Genomic DNA, 15531 nt, shown 5'->3' with positions numbered 1-15531 from the left:
GAGATTTTACTATAGAGAAAGCTGAGCACCAAAGGACTGATGCTTTTGAACTGTGGTGTTGGAGAAGACTCTTGAGAGCCCCTTGGACTGCAAGCAGATCAAACCAGTCCATCCTAAAGGAAATCAGTCCTGAATATTCATTGGAAGGACTGATTCAGATACTGAAGCTCCAATTCTTTGGCCACCTGATGCAAAGAGCCAACTTATTAGAAAAGACCCTGCTGCTGGGAAAGATTGAAGGCAGGAGGAGAAGGGGACAACAGAGGATAAGATGATTGGATGGCAAAACTGTTTCAATGGACATGAGTTTGAGCAAGCTCCTGGAGATGGTGAAGGACAGGGAATCCTGGCATGCTGCAGTGCTTGGCGTCACAGAATTGGACACAACTGAGCAACTGAACAACAAAAATAATAAGTAAGTTCCTTTAAGAAGATCGAAGAAATTTGGAAGTTTGAAGACACACTGAGAATAATTATTGTTCTCAGACATATCCAGACTTCTAAAGGCCCATAAAAAGACAGTTTACTGTTGCTACTTTTATCACCTTTAGTTGTGTTTTTTTCTTCATTTTGTTCTATAATTCATTTTCTCCCCAGGAAAATGTGCACAACTACTCAGAAATGTCACAATAAGATTTCATTTCAATAATTCCACATAAAATGTTGTACAGTTAGGATAAACATGAATAAAGGGAAAGCACCAGATCCAAAACTGCAGGAGTCCTCTGCTTTACTTGGTCTGTGTGACTGGAAGTTTAAAGGGTAATGACTTAAGTTTGTAATGATTAAACATTGGTCATCCTCTTTCACTTCTGTCCTACCACCTTGAAGCTATTATATATTTATACTAAATGGACAAAATAATATAATCTTCTTTGACAGTTTCCTGGGACAGTTTAAATCTAAACTGAATGTGTTTGTGAATACTGGTGGCAGCTGGAATACCTTTACCATGCAGACTGCAAGCAACAAATTGCCCTTTCTGTCTTGAATCACAGCTAACTTCAGTTTATAAGTAGTGTTAAGAGATGTTATACTAGTTTCATCACAATGTCAGACAGATTGAGTTCAGTTCCAACACTTGCCACTGCTATACATCTGTCTATCTACCTACCTATCAGTCTATTTGTCATAGTCTTCATCTACCTTTCAACCTACTAGAAATATTCAATACTGATCATGACAATCACAATAAAAATATCTAGTGGTATCTCTTTATTCACAAATGAGATGAATCTGATGACATGGCCAAAATCATAGGCCTAGCTTATTGGTGATAACCCAGAGCCCTCTTGTTGTTGTTCTCTGACTCTTTGCTACCCCATGGACTGCAGCACTCCAGTCTTCCCTGTCCTTCACTATTTCCTGAAGTTTGTTCAAACCCATGTCCATTGAGTCGGTGGTGCCACCCAACCGTCTCATCACACATGCCTCAGTGAAACAGGCCCATGCACCACATCTATAGAGCCTGTGCTCTAGAGCTTAGGAGCCTCAACTATTGAGCCCATGTGCCAGCAAATATTGAAGCCTGTGTGCCCTAGAACCTGTGCTCTGTAGCAAGAAAATCTACAGCAATGAGAGGCTTGTGAACTGCCACTAGAAAGTAGCCCCTGCTCATCACAACTCGAGAAAAGCCCATGCAGCAATAAAGACCCAGCACAGCCACGAATAAATAAATAAACCATTTTTTTAATAAAAATAAAAATCAGTGCCAACAAAAATATAAATTTTAAATGTTAAGTTTGGGGTTCAAGTTAGAACATTACTAGGCAAGCTGGGATATCTGAAATGTGTTGAAAAGGAGAATTTACTGTTTATCTAACCATGGATTTCATTGGCTCAAAAACTCTTAGGATTTTTGCATGAGTCATCGTCGTGGGGCGATGGTTCAAGACCAGTTCCTGGTTTCCTGTTTGCGGTTCTCATTTAGAGTCAAAGCAAATTAACTCCAAAATGTTCAAAGAAGAAATCAACATCCACAGTGGCACTGAGTAAATGTAAAATCCTCCAAATTCAAGAAGATTCTACTTTTGCCCCAGGAATGACCTCACTGTGGGCAGCTGAAGATCCAGGGTCTTTTCTGAGGCTCCCGGGATGTAGGGGCTACTGAGCTATAGCCCTAAATAGAGTTATCATTTCTACCTAACACATCCCACAAAGAATTACGGCCAGTTTCAGAGATCTCATCTGAACTAGCATTTTGGTTTTCTGGTGTTGGTTTGTTTGAGCATTTGTGTGGGCTTAGAAGTGTCACAACGATTTTCTCTTAATGATATTTCTTTGAGGGAATTTGATTCCACCCTAGGTGACTCTGGGGCTTCTCTGGTGGCTCAGTAGTGAAGAACCCACTCACCAATGCAGGAGACCCAGGTTCGACCCATGGTTTGGGAAGATCCCCTGGAGAAGAAATGGCAACCCACTCTAGTATTCTTGTCTGGAAAATCTCATGAACAGAGGAACCTGGCAGGCTACAGTGCATGGGGTCGCAAAGAGCTCCACACAACTTAGCGACTTAACAACAATAGTTCTACATCTTCATCGTGGTGACATGGGCATGTCAATTGGCAAAACACAACCAGCTATGTGTTTCAAATAGGTGTTTTATGTAAAGTATGTACTTTCAAAGTTGATTTTTAAAATATAAATCACTTTGAAATGAGTCTTTTGGTTAGGTAAACAAAAGAAACAAGACACCTTGTCTTTTTGCTGAGAGCTATGCCTTGCACATCTGGAGGGAGAGACTGGGGCATTTACTCCCCAGTGTTTCAGTTCAGTTCAGTCACTCAGTCATGTCCTACTCTTCGCGTATGAAGAATCGTAGCACGCCAGGCCTCCCTGTCCATCACCAACTCCCGGAGTTTACTCAAACTCATGCCCAACAAGTCGGTGATGCCATCCAGCCATCTCATCCTCTGTCTTCCCCTTCTGCTCCTGCCCCCAATCCCTCCCAGCATCAGGGTCTTTTCCAATGAGTCAACTCTTCACATGAGGTGGCCAAAGTATTGGAGTTTCAGCTTCAGCATCAGTCCTTCCAATGAACACACAGGACTTATCGCCTTTAAAATGGACTGGTTGGATCTCCTTGCAGTCCAAGGGACTTTCTAGAGTCTTCTCCAACACCATAGATCAAAAGCATCAATCATTCGGCACTCAGCTTTCTTCACAGTCCAACTCTCACATCCATACATGACCACTGGAAAAACCATAGCCTTGACTAGATGGACCTTTGTTGGCAAAGTATTGTCTCTGCTTTTTAATATGCTATCTAGAGTGGCCAAAACTTTCTTTCGAAGGAGTAAGCGTCTTTTAATTTCATGGCTGCAATCACCATCTGCAGTGATTTTGGAGCGGTTAGGCAGTAACAAAAACAGCCATCTCCTTAATGCATTCAGAGAGATATCAAACAATTATGGCAAACTTTGAATAAAAGACAGATCTAGATAAAGAATAAAGATGTTATAAATCATAAAATTACAGTTAAAAATTCATCTCCCCTGTAGCTTTTTTCTCCCTTTCTCTTATCTTTTTCTTTCTTCAACCCTTTCCCCTACCCTCCTTCCTTTTCCACTCTCACTATGACAGCTTATCCCCTCGTTTTCAAGCACACGTCACTCACCTGGGACTGGTCAAGGACCAAAGCCCAAGTCAGAGCTCTCTCTGGCATTTCTAAAGGGTGAAGCACCGCACGGCTCTGCAGCTATTGTCACTCTGGGTCTAGTTTCCTCCCTAACGTTGACAGAACCTCGGTGTGTGTATGTTTTCCTGGATGCTGAGGTTTCGCTTTCCTCTGGCGTGGGCTGACGGGGTTCCGAAGGCCAGCTCCGCGGCGGGCGCTTTCCTTCCGGAGGCGACGCGAGGCGGCGGGGAATGTACTTGGATGCTAGAATTCAAGAGCGGCCCCGTGGGCTCGGCGGCTCGGAAAAGCATCTTCCTATTCAGAGTCGACCCAGAGGGTGCTTGAAATAAGTCGGGTTCCGGGATCTCCCTTCGGACCAACGACTGGGAATTTCCGCGGACCCGGGCAGATCCGCGTTTCCACAGCCTGCCGCCTGCAGATGTTCATTGTTGAGCAGTTTGAGAACCAAAAACCTAAATGCAGCTCACTTCTCTCCCAACCTGCCCATAAATTTCTTCATTCTGCTTTTTTTTTTTTTTTTTAATCCACGAACAGCATTTCTTCCCTTTAAGCCAGAGTTAGAGGGGAGGGGTGATCTTCCGAGGGTTTGTCGAGTCCCGCCCTGGGTTATGTAAGCTCCCAACACTCCGGTCGTTTTCTGTTTCCTTTTCGGACCCTGTAGTGGTACCAGAGGTCAGCGGAGAGAAAGAGGCCCGTGTGCTGGTGAGTCCAGGGGTACGAAATGAAGAATGGAGAAAAAGTAGTTTATAGAACAAAGCAGGGGAGTCTGGACGCCGGGTGGGCGGAGGAAAAGCACTTGGTACCCGGGACTAGCTGCCGACGTGTGCTGGGGGAGGAGCCCCCCAGTCTGGACTCCTACTTCCCACGCAGAGTAGTTGGCTTTATCTCTCATTACAATCATCCCGAAATGCTGGGAAACAAACAGCATGTTAACGTTAGTATTAAAATTCTTTGAGGGGAGAGGGAGAGGGTTCACCTAAGTGAACCAGCTTGCTGGAGCAGCCACACCCAGCAAGTCTTGGAAAGAAGACTGACTTGGAGGAAAGGGCTTGTCTAGCTGTCAGGAGAGCTGGCTTCCATCTGGCTGTCTATACCTTCACTACTCATTTATTTATTTATTTTTGGCTGCTCTGAGCCTTTGTTGCTGCACAGGGGGGGCTTCTCTAGTTGCCGGGAGTCGGTCTAGAGTGGGGAGAGGGGGTTCAGTATTGTGGTGAACCAGTGAAGTTGCTCAGTCGTGTCCAACTCTTTGGGAGCCCATGAACTGTAGCCTACCAGGCCCCTCCATCCATGGAATTTTCCAGGCAAGAGTACTGGAGTGGGCTGCCATTTCCTTCTCCAGGGGATCTTCCCGACCCAGGGGTCGAACCCAGGTCTCCTGCATTACAGCAGATGCTTTACTGTCTGAGCCACCAGGGAAGCCCAGTTGGTACAGGGGCTCAGCTGCTCCGGGCCTGTGGAGTCTTCCCAGAGCAAGATGGAACCCATGTTCCCTGCATTGGGAGGCAGACTCCATCCACTCTTCTACTCGGGGGGCGGGGGGAGGTCCACTTTCACTTGTGGGCTTTAGCAGTGAAAAAGATCTCTCTGGGATGGGACAGGATCCAATCTCTGACCTGCTAAATAAATTATGATGGTCAAAGTAATTAACAAAACTGATGTGAAATCTAAGATGTGTTAAAACTTTCTGAGGCATGACATTTGGGTCCACAGCAAAAGTATTGCATAAGGATCTTAGTGGAATGGTTAGTAATGAGAGGCAGTGTACAACTTTTTAAAAGCATTTGCAGGGACACAAACATGAAATGAACACAGTTCCTGATCCCATAGTGACTCATTGTCTAATGGGGGCGTGTATAAAATGGTCAGATGGGGTTCAAGGCAGGGCACACTTGGTTCCATCAGGGTTTCAACAAGGGCTAGACCAGTTATTCTAAAACTGGAATCACTGAGGGGGCTTTAAAGGATAGGAAGCCTAGGTCCAACCCAAGGGATACTAATTCAATTGGTTTTGGCCATGGCCTAGAGATACGGACAGTAAAAACTCTCCAGGTGGTTCTATAAGCAGTCAAGTTTGAGGACCATGGTGGACATATTCCAAAGACCAAAAGATGGCTTTGGGGATAAAGCACAGCTTTCAGTAGAAGAGGACTTTCAGGATGGCATTATTGGTATTTTTGAAATATAGTTCATATATCACTTAATTCACCCTTTTAAAGCAAACAGTTAAGTAGTTTTTAGTATAATCCCAAGGTTGTGCCACCCTTACCACCATCTAATTGGGATGCTCTTTTAGGATCTGTTGTTCTGATGGGCTGGAAGGCAGAGGAGAGTAACCCATAGGAGAGTGATGTGTAAGTGGTGGCATCCTGATGTCACAGAGAAATGGAAAATGGTGCCACCTAGCTGGTTGTGGCAGCTGCCACTTAATGGTGGAGTAGAGACATTGTGTGTTAATTCTGCAGATGGGGCAGCTGTGGATGGCTTGGGACCTTATGGTTATAACTGGGGACAGACCTGTGTTTAGGAAGCCTTTGCAGTTCTCTAAGCAGAGACATTACTTTGCCAACATAGGTCCGTCTAGTCAAGGCTATGGTTTTTCCAGTGGTCGTGTATGGATGTGAGAATTGGGCTGTGAAGAAAGCTGAGCGCCGAAAAATTGATACTTTGAACTGTGGTGTTGGAGAAGAATCTTGAAAGTCCCTTGGACTGGAAGGAGATCCAACCACTCCATCCTAGAGGAGATCAGTCCTGGGTGTTAATTGGAAGGACTGATGCTGAAGCTGAAACTCCAATACTTTGGCCACCTCATGTGAAGAGTTGACTCATTGGAAAAGACCCTGATGCTGGGAAAGAGTGAAGGCAGGAGGAGAGGGGGACGACAGAGGATGAGATGGTTGGATGGCATCACTGACTCAATGGACATGAGTTTGGGTAAACTCCGGGAGTTGGTGATAGACAGGGAGGCCTGGAGTTCTGCTGTTCATGTGGTTCTGTGGTTCATGTGAGTCATGTGACTCAACCACTGAACTGAACTGAACTGAGGAGCAGAAGGTGACCGGCTAACCAAACAGAGGGGGCGGGACCGGGGCCGGGGGTGGGGTCCTGGACCCGCGGCGGGTGAAATAATTCTCCAACTCGCCTTAACCACAGCTCAGTTCCCCGCCGCGGTTCCTCGGGTCCGCCAGCTTTCCTGCGGTCCCTGAGCCTCTGGCACGGAGACATGATCTGGGCCATGGGTCTCTCTCTTGTCTGGCCGTTTCTAGCCGGCGCTGCCTTTTTTGTGCTCCCGGGTACCGCCGCCGGTGAGTGGGGTTCATTGAGGTCTCAGTCCGGACAGAGCCCGGGGTGGTTTCAGGGGTCCGTGTGGTTAGCATTCGATGGGATTCGGTGAGCGTTGCGGGGACCGTCTCAATTGCGGCGGGGGTTCAGCGAATAGAGGAGTTGGGGGTGGGAGGAAGGTGGGGGCGGGGGTGGTGGTGTAAGGTCTAGGAGCGGCCGGGAACTTCACACGGCGTGTGGCGAGCACTGCATCCCGCTTTTCAGTCTCTTTCCAGTACCTAGCCTCTGCTCTCCCTGCCCTACCTGCCCTCCCCGGTTTCCTCCTCATCACATGTCTCAGTCCTCAGATTCCCCTGACTGACAAGGCAGCCTGGTCCCCATCCCGCTCCCTGCCGCTACCCCCGCACCTCCCCCCCACCCCCCGGACTCCCCGCTGCTGTCTTGAATGGCGTCGAGGTTTTTTCCAGGTCCCAGGCTCAGGCGATCACTTCTTAGCCGTCTGTGGGGCGCCCTCTTCGGCCCCTGAAAGTTATCCTCTCTTATTCTTAGATCTGCATTCTCTTAATCTGGCCGCTGGAAACAAGGAGTTTCCAGGCAGACGGCGTTAAAGGTCCTCAGCCCCGAGAGTTAGGGCCCTTCTTCTAGTGACCCGGGCCTCTGGGAAGGGGCAAGCTCGATCCACACTCTTCCTACTGCTATGGGCACTGTGGCGTCTCCTGATCACTGACGGAGGTTAGGTCTGCGGGCTTTGGGACCAAAGGATTCTTCCTGCGATTTCCGTGGTCTCCCCTCCCCTCCCCCCTTACTCGCCCCTCCCCAACTAACGTGAACTCTAATTTTCCGCTGTGCCTGTGGTCCCACAACTGAATCTCTCCTTACCTCCTCCCTTGCTGGCCCTCGAGCCCCCTCGGGATTTGCCGTCCCCCCTCCGTGCTGCCCCCCCCCCCCCCGCTGCCCCTCCTCTCTACCGTTCTCTGAGCTCTTCCTTGGGCGTCCCCATCCTCATCCCTTTTCCCGCTACAGGTCCCTCCCCTCCCCTCATGGGTCTTTTCCTGCGAGGATCGGTCATCTGCAAGGCTTCTACCTCCCCTCAGCTTTCACTAACCTTACGTTTCTTGGTATGACTTTTACCCATGGATTTTCGCCTCCAGCCTCACTGCCCTATTTTCGTTACCAGGGGGAGCTCTCCTGCCAATGATCCCTGGGTCTTGAGCACAGAGCCCAGCCCCTGGGGGAGGACCTGTCCCCCACTTGACACCCATCCTCCTACCTCCGCCCCTGTCCAGGCACCTGCTCTTGGCCCTCTTCCAAGGGGGGCTTTCACCAACACAGCCCCTCCCCCACTCCTGCATCCTAAACCTCATCCTCTGGATTCCTCCACTCTCCAGGCCACAGGTGCTGGACTCCACTTGCCCCGGTCCCTCTGCAGCTCCCACCATGGCACCTTGCCCTGCTCACACATTGTCCGAGTGCCTTGGGCCCTCACCAAGTTCTCATCAATCACAGTCCCCCTGGTGCCCAGAATCTCCACCTTACCCTCACTCTCCCTCACCCAGGGCATCCCTCCTCTTCTGTCTTTACCTTAACCCAAGATGGGGAGGGGGGGGGGCCACCCCTGAGCCATGCTCATCCCTTGCCCCTCAATCCCAGGCCCTCACCTCATCTCCTCTGCAATCTCTTCCCTTCCCACAGTAGGAATACTGCCCTTGGTTCACTGCCCACTTCCATAGCCTTCATCACCCTCTCTTTGGTTCCATGACCCCAGTGGGCTCTCACTATCTCAATCTTGAATCCAAAATCCTTGTTTATGCCGCTTGGTCAGCAGGCCTTTCCTACAGGGAGTCTTCTCCCAGGCCCCCAACCCTGCTTGCTGGATGCCTGACCCTGACCCTCCGTGGAGGTGTGACGTCACTCCCTCCAACCCCTCCCACCACGTAGGTACTTCGCAATGTGCACCTTGGCTTTCAGTTCTATCTTCTCCTGCCACCCTACTCCTAATTCTTCATGACCCTTGTGCACATGGACTGACTCCTCCCAGGGGACACCCCCCACCCGGGGCCTCACCAGGCCTCTCTGCACTCTGGGCCCAGACCCACTCCTTCACCTCCCCCAGCTTACTGGCCACCTTCATCTCTCTTGGGGCCACAGCCCAGCCCCTCAGGCCCCTCCGCCTCCTGCCTCAGCCTCCCTGGAGCCCACCTTGTCCATGATGAGCCTGCACCAGGGCTGGCAGCCCTTGATCTCCATCTCCTGACCCCCCTCTGACCAGGGATGCCTCTGGCCCTGGGTCTGACACTGCCCTTCCCTCCCTCCGACTCCACCTCCCCTCTGCCTCTCCCTTGCCCTCCTGCCTGGACCCTTAGGGAGCCGACGCCTCCCTGCCCTGGCACTTGCCCTACATGTGTGTCCATCTCCACACTCTCCCTCCGCTCCTCCATTCCCCTCTCCCTCCTTCTCTTTCCCATTTTTCCTGTATGGAAATCCTCACTCTTGTCCCTAAAACACATGCTTCTTCTGCATCCTCAGCAGCTGGAGCAGGTCAGGACACAGAACTTGTCTGTTAAACATCTGATGTGCACTTGTCTCCCAGAAAGCAGCTTCATCTGTGGTTCCTCCTTCCCCAGGATCCCACAGGCTTTCTTACAACACTAAAGTGCTGTCCCGGGATGGCTTTGTGCAGTCCGGGTTTTCTGCTGGGGGATACCTGGATGGTCAGAACTTCCTGAACTATGATCACAAGAAAGGCAGGGCAGAGCTCCGGGGACTGTGGGCTGAAAGTCTGGGAGCAGAGGTGTGGCAGACAGTGTCCAAGGACTTGAACGAGACCTGTAAGGAGCTCAGAAAACTTCTAGCAGAAATCCTGTCCCTGCAGAAGAAGAAAAGAGGTGAGAGGGCAGAGGGGGCGAGAGTGCTGTGGGGCATTTTCCAGGAGGGTCTGCAGCCCAGAGCACGGGCCTCTTTCCTCTGAATTTGGGGATGGGGGTGAGGAATTGGGGTCTGTGAGTTCAGCAGCACAGGGAAGACATGGAGGGGAGCACGGGGGAGCCCTCTATCTGGACTTTCTCACTTGTGTGGGAGAACAGAGGCCCTCGGGACCAGAGGAGTCACTGCTTGGGGGGTGGGGATGGGGCAGGCTTACATTCCCTCCAGGAGACCGTGGGCTGTGAGATCCGTGAAGAAAGCCAACCCCAGGGTTTCCGGCTTCTCCACTTCGATGGGGAGCTCCTCCTCTCCTGTTACCCAGAGGCCCACGGATGTACCTTGCCCCAGTCCTCGACTCGGACCTTGGCCATGGAAATGGAGAAGTCCTGGGACACAGACGGCTTTCTAAGCAAGCATTACCGGGCGCACATGCAGGGAGAACTTTGTAGAGGATTATGGGCCTACCTGGAATCCTGGACGGGCTTCATGGAGAGGACAGGTACTGACCCTGGGCCAGGCCCTTCCTCTGCCCCGATCTTAAAGCCACCCATCCCGACTTGCCCACGGAGACCCTCCCTGTCCTCTGGGCACTTATGTGGTCTGTTGGCATGGTGTCCTGGGGTTTCTTTCCTGTTCTTTTAAATCCACTGTAGAAAGATGGGTGGGTTGGGGGAATGAACTGCCCCTGTGTCAATTGTCCAGGGGAGCAGCGGGTCCTCTGACAGAATCTGTACGAGCAGAGGTGGGTGTCAGGCAGCAGAGGAGGCCCTTAGATAGGGATGGGCCCCTGGCTCCCAGCCTGCCTGATTCAGAAAATTCCCTCTAGTTCCCAGGAGCCCACCCTTCACAGCCCCCTCCCCAGCATCAACAGTGGATCCAAGAGAGTGAGGCCCATCCCACCCCTCCCCTTCCCCGCCAGAGGACTTGGGCCCCAGGGTGCAGAACAGACTTGGAGCAGGCCTGGGGGGAAGAGGGCTCAGCCAGAGGTGACAGTGAGGAGGAGCAGCCCTGTGCGCCCCGTCCTCCTCCGAGGGAGCAGGGCTTGGCCGCGGGCCTCACTGGCTCTGTGCTTTCTCCCCACAGTGCCGCCAGCCGTGAATGTGACCCGCCGCCAGGACTCGGAGGGCATGGTCCACCTCACATGCAGGGCTTTTGGCTTCTTTCCCCGGAATATCTCAGTGGTCTGGTTTCGGGACGAGGAACCCATGAGCCGGGATGCCCTGGAGTCTGGGGGTGTCCAGCCTGATGGGAACGGGACCTACTACACCTGGGAAACCATAATAATTCCCCAAGGAGAGGAGCAGCGGGTCAAGTGCCTTGTGGAACACAGCGGGAATTACAGTACACACCTCGCACCCTTGGGTGAGACTGGGGTGAGCCTGGAGGGGATTGTGACCCTGGGAGGGTCAGAGGTCAGGGTCAGGGAGAGGAGAGCAGGTTGTGGCTCTGGGGTGCCCGGGTTGTATATAATAAGGTCCTGTTTCAGGAAAGAGCCTGGTGCTCCAGAGATCACGGTGGATTTTGAGCGTTCCTGTTGCTGTTGTTTTTATCATCGGATTTTGTCTCTTGTTGAGGAAGACAGTGTCAGCTACAGGGAGGCCAGGTGAGAAATCTGGGCAGGGGGTGCTCTGCGTGAGATTCGGCAGCGATGAGGATTTAGCTCCCTGCTCCGTTCTCCGCTCTCTTTGTTTTCTGTCAGGCTCACCGGGGCTTGTCTGGAGAGCATGTGTTGAATCATGTGCTGGTTGGGAGGGTCTAGGTGATCCCGGAACCAGAGAGAACCTTTAGTAAAGTGTCTGTACCTGGTGAGGAGGGGATAAAAACCTAAAGAGGAATTCAGAGGAAAGGTGGTGACCTAAGTGCCTGTCTGCATTTCTTCCCCCGGATTTTCAGTCATTATTAAGAATCCAAGTGAAAGAATCATAAAGCTCAAACTAGGGGTCGGTGGATGGTCAGAGCCCTGCATGTGATGTGCCCTTGCCAGCCCCCACTTAGAGATGTCTGGCAGCCCCCCAAATTCCTCCTCCATGAACCATCTTCTGTGTTGAGTGTCTGCTGGATCACTCCCAGCCTGCACCTTTCGCAAGTTCCCATCAAGTGCCCGCATGCTTGCTGGGCTCTCCTTCCCCATAATATGGAGGACTGGTAGATATCCCTTGACCATTTGAGGAGAGGAGACCAGTCAATCCTCAGGCAACTGGGGTCACTGATTTTATCCTATCTCCAGGTTTTTCCTACCTAGCCCCTTGGGACACAGTCCAAGGGCTCTTTAGAGCAGGACACTGGGTCTGCGCTCCGTGGACTCACCCTGCCCCCTGAGTCAGTTCCCTTGCTCATGGTGGTCACTGCCTTGTAGATTTTGAGGAAGGGATGATCACTTTGATTTCCCCATCATCAAGTGGGTTGAGTGGAGAGGAAAAGAGAAGCAGAGCTTTGTGTGTGGCAAAGTGCAAAGGCAGAATGTGGAACAGGAAAAAGGTGGCAGAGACTCGGCTCCTGTCGAGGCCACCTCTTTTGTGTCAGTTGCCTTGTTGGGGGCTTGGTTTCTTATCCCCAAACCTAATTCCCTTATCAGTCGGCCTTCGGCCTGGGCATACAGGGGTGGTTAGTTCTCACAGCAGCAGGCTCTGTCCGTGTAGCACCCAGAGCAGGGACCCAGCAGATCTGTAGTTTCTCCTGCTCTTCTCTGGGGAACATCAACTCTGGTTCCTCTGGGGCATAAATGGTTGTCTTGTATGTATTGGGGCATTTGCCAGGAAAACTGTGAAAATCATGTGCTAATTTCTCAAGATCACTTTTGAAGTTTTTAGTGTTCAACAAAATTGTTTATGATTTCAGGTGACAGACCTTAAGAGGATTTCCATGCATATTAAATGAAACAGGAATTCAAATGGGGCACTCCCGCTGGGAGGTGGAGGGTGGGATGGCAGTCCCAGGATGCAGAGGGGGCCAGGTACAGCCTCATTCTGGGGAAGTTCTCAAGAACCCCAATCCACACTGAAAAGCAGATCCCCTGCAGGTAGTGAGGGTGGGTCCTGGTTGACTCCCTGGCTGAGCAAGGCAGGAGGGCCTGCTCTGCCTCAGCCCAGCCCAGCACTTGGAGTGGAGCTGGGATTCCCAGGAAGGAGCAGGAAAGGCCAAGTGCAGCCTAGAAGCCTGGGCAGAGAGTGAGGGTTGGGGCGAGGCCAGGGGTGCTCCAGGGTCCGTTCATGGGGAGAGTCCGCGGCAGCCCAGTGTTTCTAGACAGGGCTGCTGTCCCCTGGGCCTCCGGATGGGCTTTCCAGTTCGGAGCTGCTGGCTCAGGGCTGGGGATGAGGGGGAGGGGGGCTGCAGGAGGTGGAGATCAGGGTTGAGGTGGAACTGGGCGGTGGAGCAGGTGCTTGTGCAGGTGAGAAGGCCAAGAACTGAGGAGAGAAAGGAGCTGGGTGTGTGTCCACTCCCAGGCTGGAGGAACATGGACGTGGGTCCTGTCTGTGAGGGAGCCTCACATTGCGTTAGAGAATGGATCTGGGTTCAAGGCGGAAGGGCCTTGGGTTTTCACTCCTGATCTTGTCCTTGTGTCCTGCGACTTCTGTCCCTGTTGCAGAGGGTGGTGGCAGCACGGACAGGTGATGGTGTTGGTGGAGCCAGGGGAGGAGTTCAGAAAGAGCTGGGAAAAAGGAGGGGAAAAAAGAACAGGTGTGTCCTTCCCTCAGAGGAAGGCAGAATCTGACTTTGAAGCAACTGAAGGAGAATCTCTGAGGGAATGAAAAGCATTATTCTGCAACCAGTTGGTCAGTTATTTATTGGTTTTTCTTTTTCCCCAGAGCCTATTAGCCTACAAGACCGGGATCAATTCCAGACTGAGCCAACTGATCATAATGGCCTCACACACCCAGAATTCCAGTCCTCGTGTCAGACTCAGCTCCTCAGTTTAACAGGGGAAGCTTAGAATCTGCAGCCAGGAGGCCTGAATTCAGTTCCTGGTTCTGGTCTTAATAGCACTTTTTCTTTTATGTGTGTTATTAATTTTATTATTTTTAAATTATTTTTTTTTAATATTTTATTTGTAACTGGAGAATACTTGCATTATAATGTATCGGTTTCTGCCCACACAGCACTGTGAATCAGCCCTAAGTCTACATGTATCTCCTCCCTCTGCAACTTCCCTCCCACCCTCCCCACCCCACCCCTCTAGGTCACTGAGCACCAGGCTGAGTACCTAGTCAGGTCTTGTTCCCTCCCTGCTGGTGCACACGATGCACAGTAAGCTAATGGGAATAGAGAACTCATTCCATATCTGTTTATCCAAATGGGATGATATATTCTTTCACGGTTTTCAAGGTTAATGTGATTCATGCAGTTGTGCATGCATGTTTCCATTCGAGTATTTTTGCATTTTAGTAAACTCTCAAGTGTCATTTGTTGTACTCAGCTTTCATTAAGCATAAACTTTCATCCTCATTCATTTTCTTGTGTGATTATTTCATCAAAGGCACCACTGGCTGTAAATTAAGAAGTCAAATATCTGTGCATGATTTCTCATGATACAGACTCTTATTATAATCCTGATTCTTCTCAATTTCTGCTTTCCCATAGGAAAGCAGACCACTTTGAATAATGTTTAGCTGATTCTTTTGGCTTTTATTTCCAAATCTCTAAACACGATGCCTTATTAGAACCACTGCTTGATTTTTCTGTCACAGCCACTGTCTGTCACATCACACAGTGGCTGATGCAATAATTAAGTAATTGCTTTCTTTCAGTCTTCCCATTCCTTCAGTTTCCCACTTTATTTATAGATTAATCATACTTAGTTCATTCAGCTTTTTCTTTTCCATGACTAATACACAGGTCAACTAAAAAGATGTTCAACTAAAGACTTGTGAGTTAAGTTTTATTTGGGGCAAAATGAGGACTGCAGCCTGGGAGACAGCACCTCAGATAGCTCTGAGAAACAGCTCCAAAGAGGTAGGGAGGGAAGGTCAGTATATATGATTTTGGTAAAGGGGGAGTTCAGTGCAATCAAGTACTTACCTTCCCAAGGTTTTCTGCTAGTCACAAGGAGCTGATCTCACCATGAAAGGGTTTAATGCTTTTCTACATATGAGGAAATGAAGCGATCCAAAGGACTGGAAAAGGTCAGTTTTCATTCCAATCCCTAAGAAGGGCAATGCTAAAGAATATTTAAACTACTGTGCAATTGTACTCATTTCACATGCTAGCAAAATTATGCTCAAAATTCTTCAAGCTAGGAGTCAGCAGTATGTGAACTGAGAACTTCCAGATGTACAAGCTGGGTTTAGAGAAGGCACAGGAACCAGAGATCATATTGCCAGCATTTGTTGGATCACAGAGAAAGCAAGGGAATTCCACAAAAACATCTTCTTCTGCTTCATTGACTATGCTAAAGCCTTTGACTGTGTGGATCACAACAAACTTGTGGAATAGTCTTAAAGTGATGGGAATACCAGACCATCTTACTTGTCTACTGAAAACCTGTCTGCAGGTCAAGAAGCAACAGGTAGAACCAGACACGGAACTACAGACTGGTTTAAAATTGGGAAAGGAGTATAATAAGGCTGTACATTGTCACCCTGCTTATTTAACTACATGCAGAATACATCAGGCAAAATGCCAGGCTGGATGAATCACAAGTTGGAATCAAAAGTGCAGGAGAAATAAATATCAACAACCTCAGATAAGGAGAT

General features: G+C 50.0%; 1 protein-coding gene and 1 long non-coding RNA gene across 5 annotated transcripts; one reads left to right on the top strand and one right to left on the bottom strand.

Annotated features, from left to right (window-relative positions):
- Nucleotides 1-1200: 1200 nt before the first annotated feature.
- Nucleotides 1201-5172, bottom strand: LOC133059694 (uncharacterized). Its single transcript, XR_009693605.1, has 2 exons — nucleotides 3617-5172; nucleotides 1201-3436 (listed from the first exon to the last, which is right to left on the bottom strand). It is a non-coding gene; the product is annotated as an uncharacterized LOC133059694 (long non-coding RNA).
- Nucleotides 4267-14780, top strand: LOC133059688 (MHC class I polypeptide-related sequence B-like). Of its 4 annotated transcripts, none has more exons than XM_061147137.1 (7): nucleotides 4267-4339; nucleotides 6212-6571; nucleotides 9544-9804; nucleotides 10164-10340; nucleotides 10925-11203; nucleotides 11328-11444; nucleotides 13648-14759. In XM_061147137.1, exons 2-7 carry the CDS (start codon nucleotides 6481-6483, stop codon nucleotides 13770-13772), a joined length of 1050 nt encoding a protein of 349 aa, XP_061003120.1. In that variant the 5' UTR covers nucleotides 4267-4339; nucleotides 6212-6480; the 3' UTR covers nucleotides 13773-14759. The 4 variants fall into 4 exon arrangements, with proteins under 4 accessions (XP_061003120.1, XP_061003117.1, XP_061003121.1 ...); XM_061147134.1 differs by having other exon boundaries at nucleotides 10053-10340; XM_061147138.1 differs by lacking the exon at nucleotides 11328-11444 and having other exon boundaries at nucleotides 10053-10340; nucleotides 13648-14780.
- Nucleotides 14781-15531: the final 751 nt, after the last annotated feature.

The sequence above is a fragment of the Dama dama genome, chromosome 7 (genome assembly GCF_033118175.1).
Source record: "Dama dama isolate Ldn47 chromosome 7, ASM3311817v1, whole genome shotgun sequence".
Taxonomy (NCBI): Eukaryota; Metazoa; Chordata; class Mammalia; order Artiodactyla; family Cervidae; genus Dama; species Dama dama.
The sequence above is the reverse complement of the archived record's forward strand: the minus strand, read 5'-3'. Positions and strand labels throughout refer to the sequence as shown.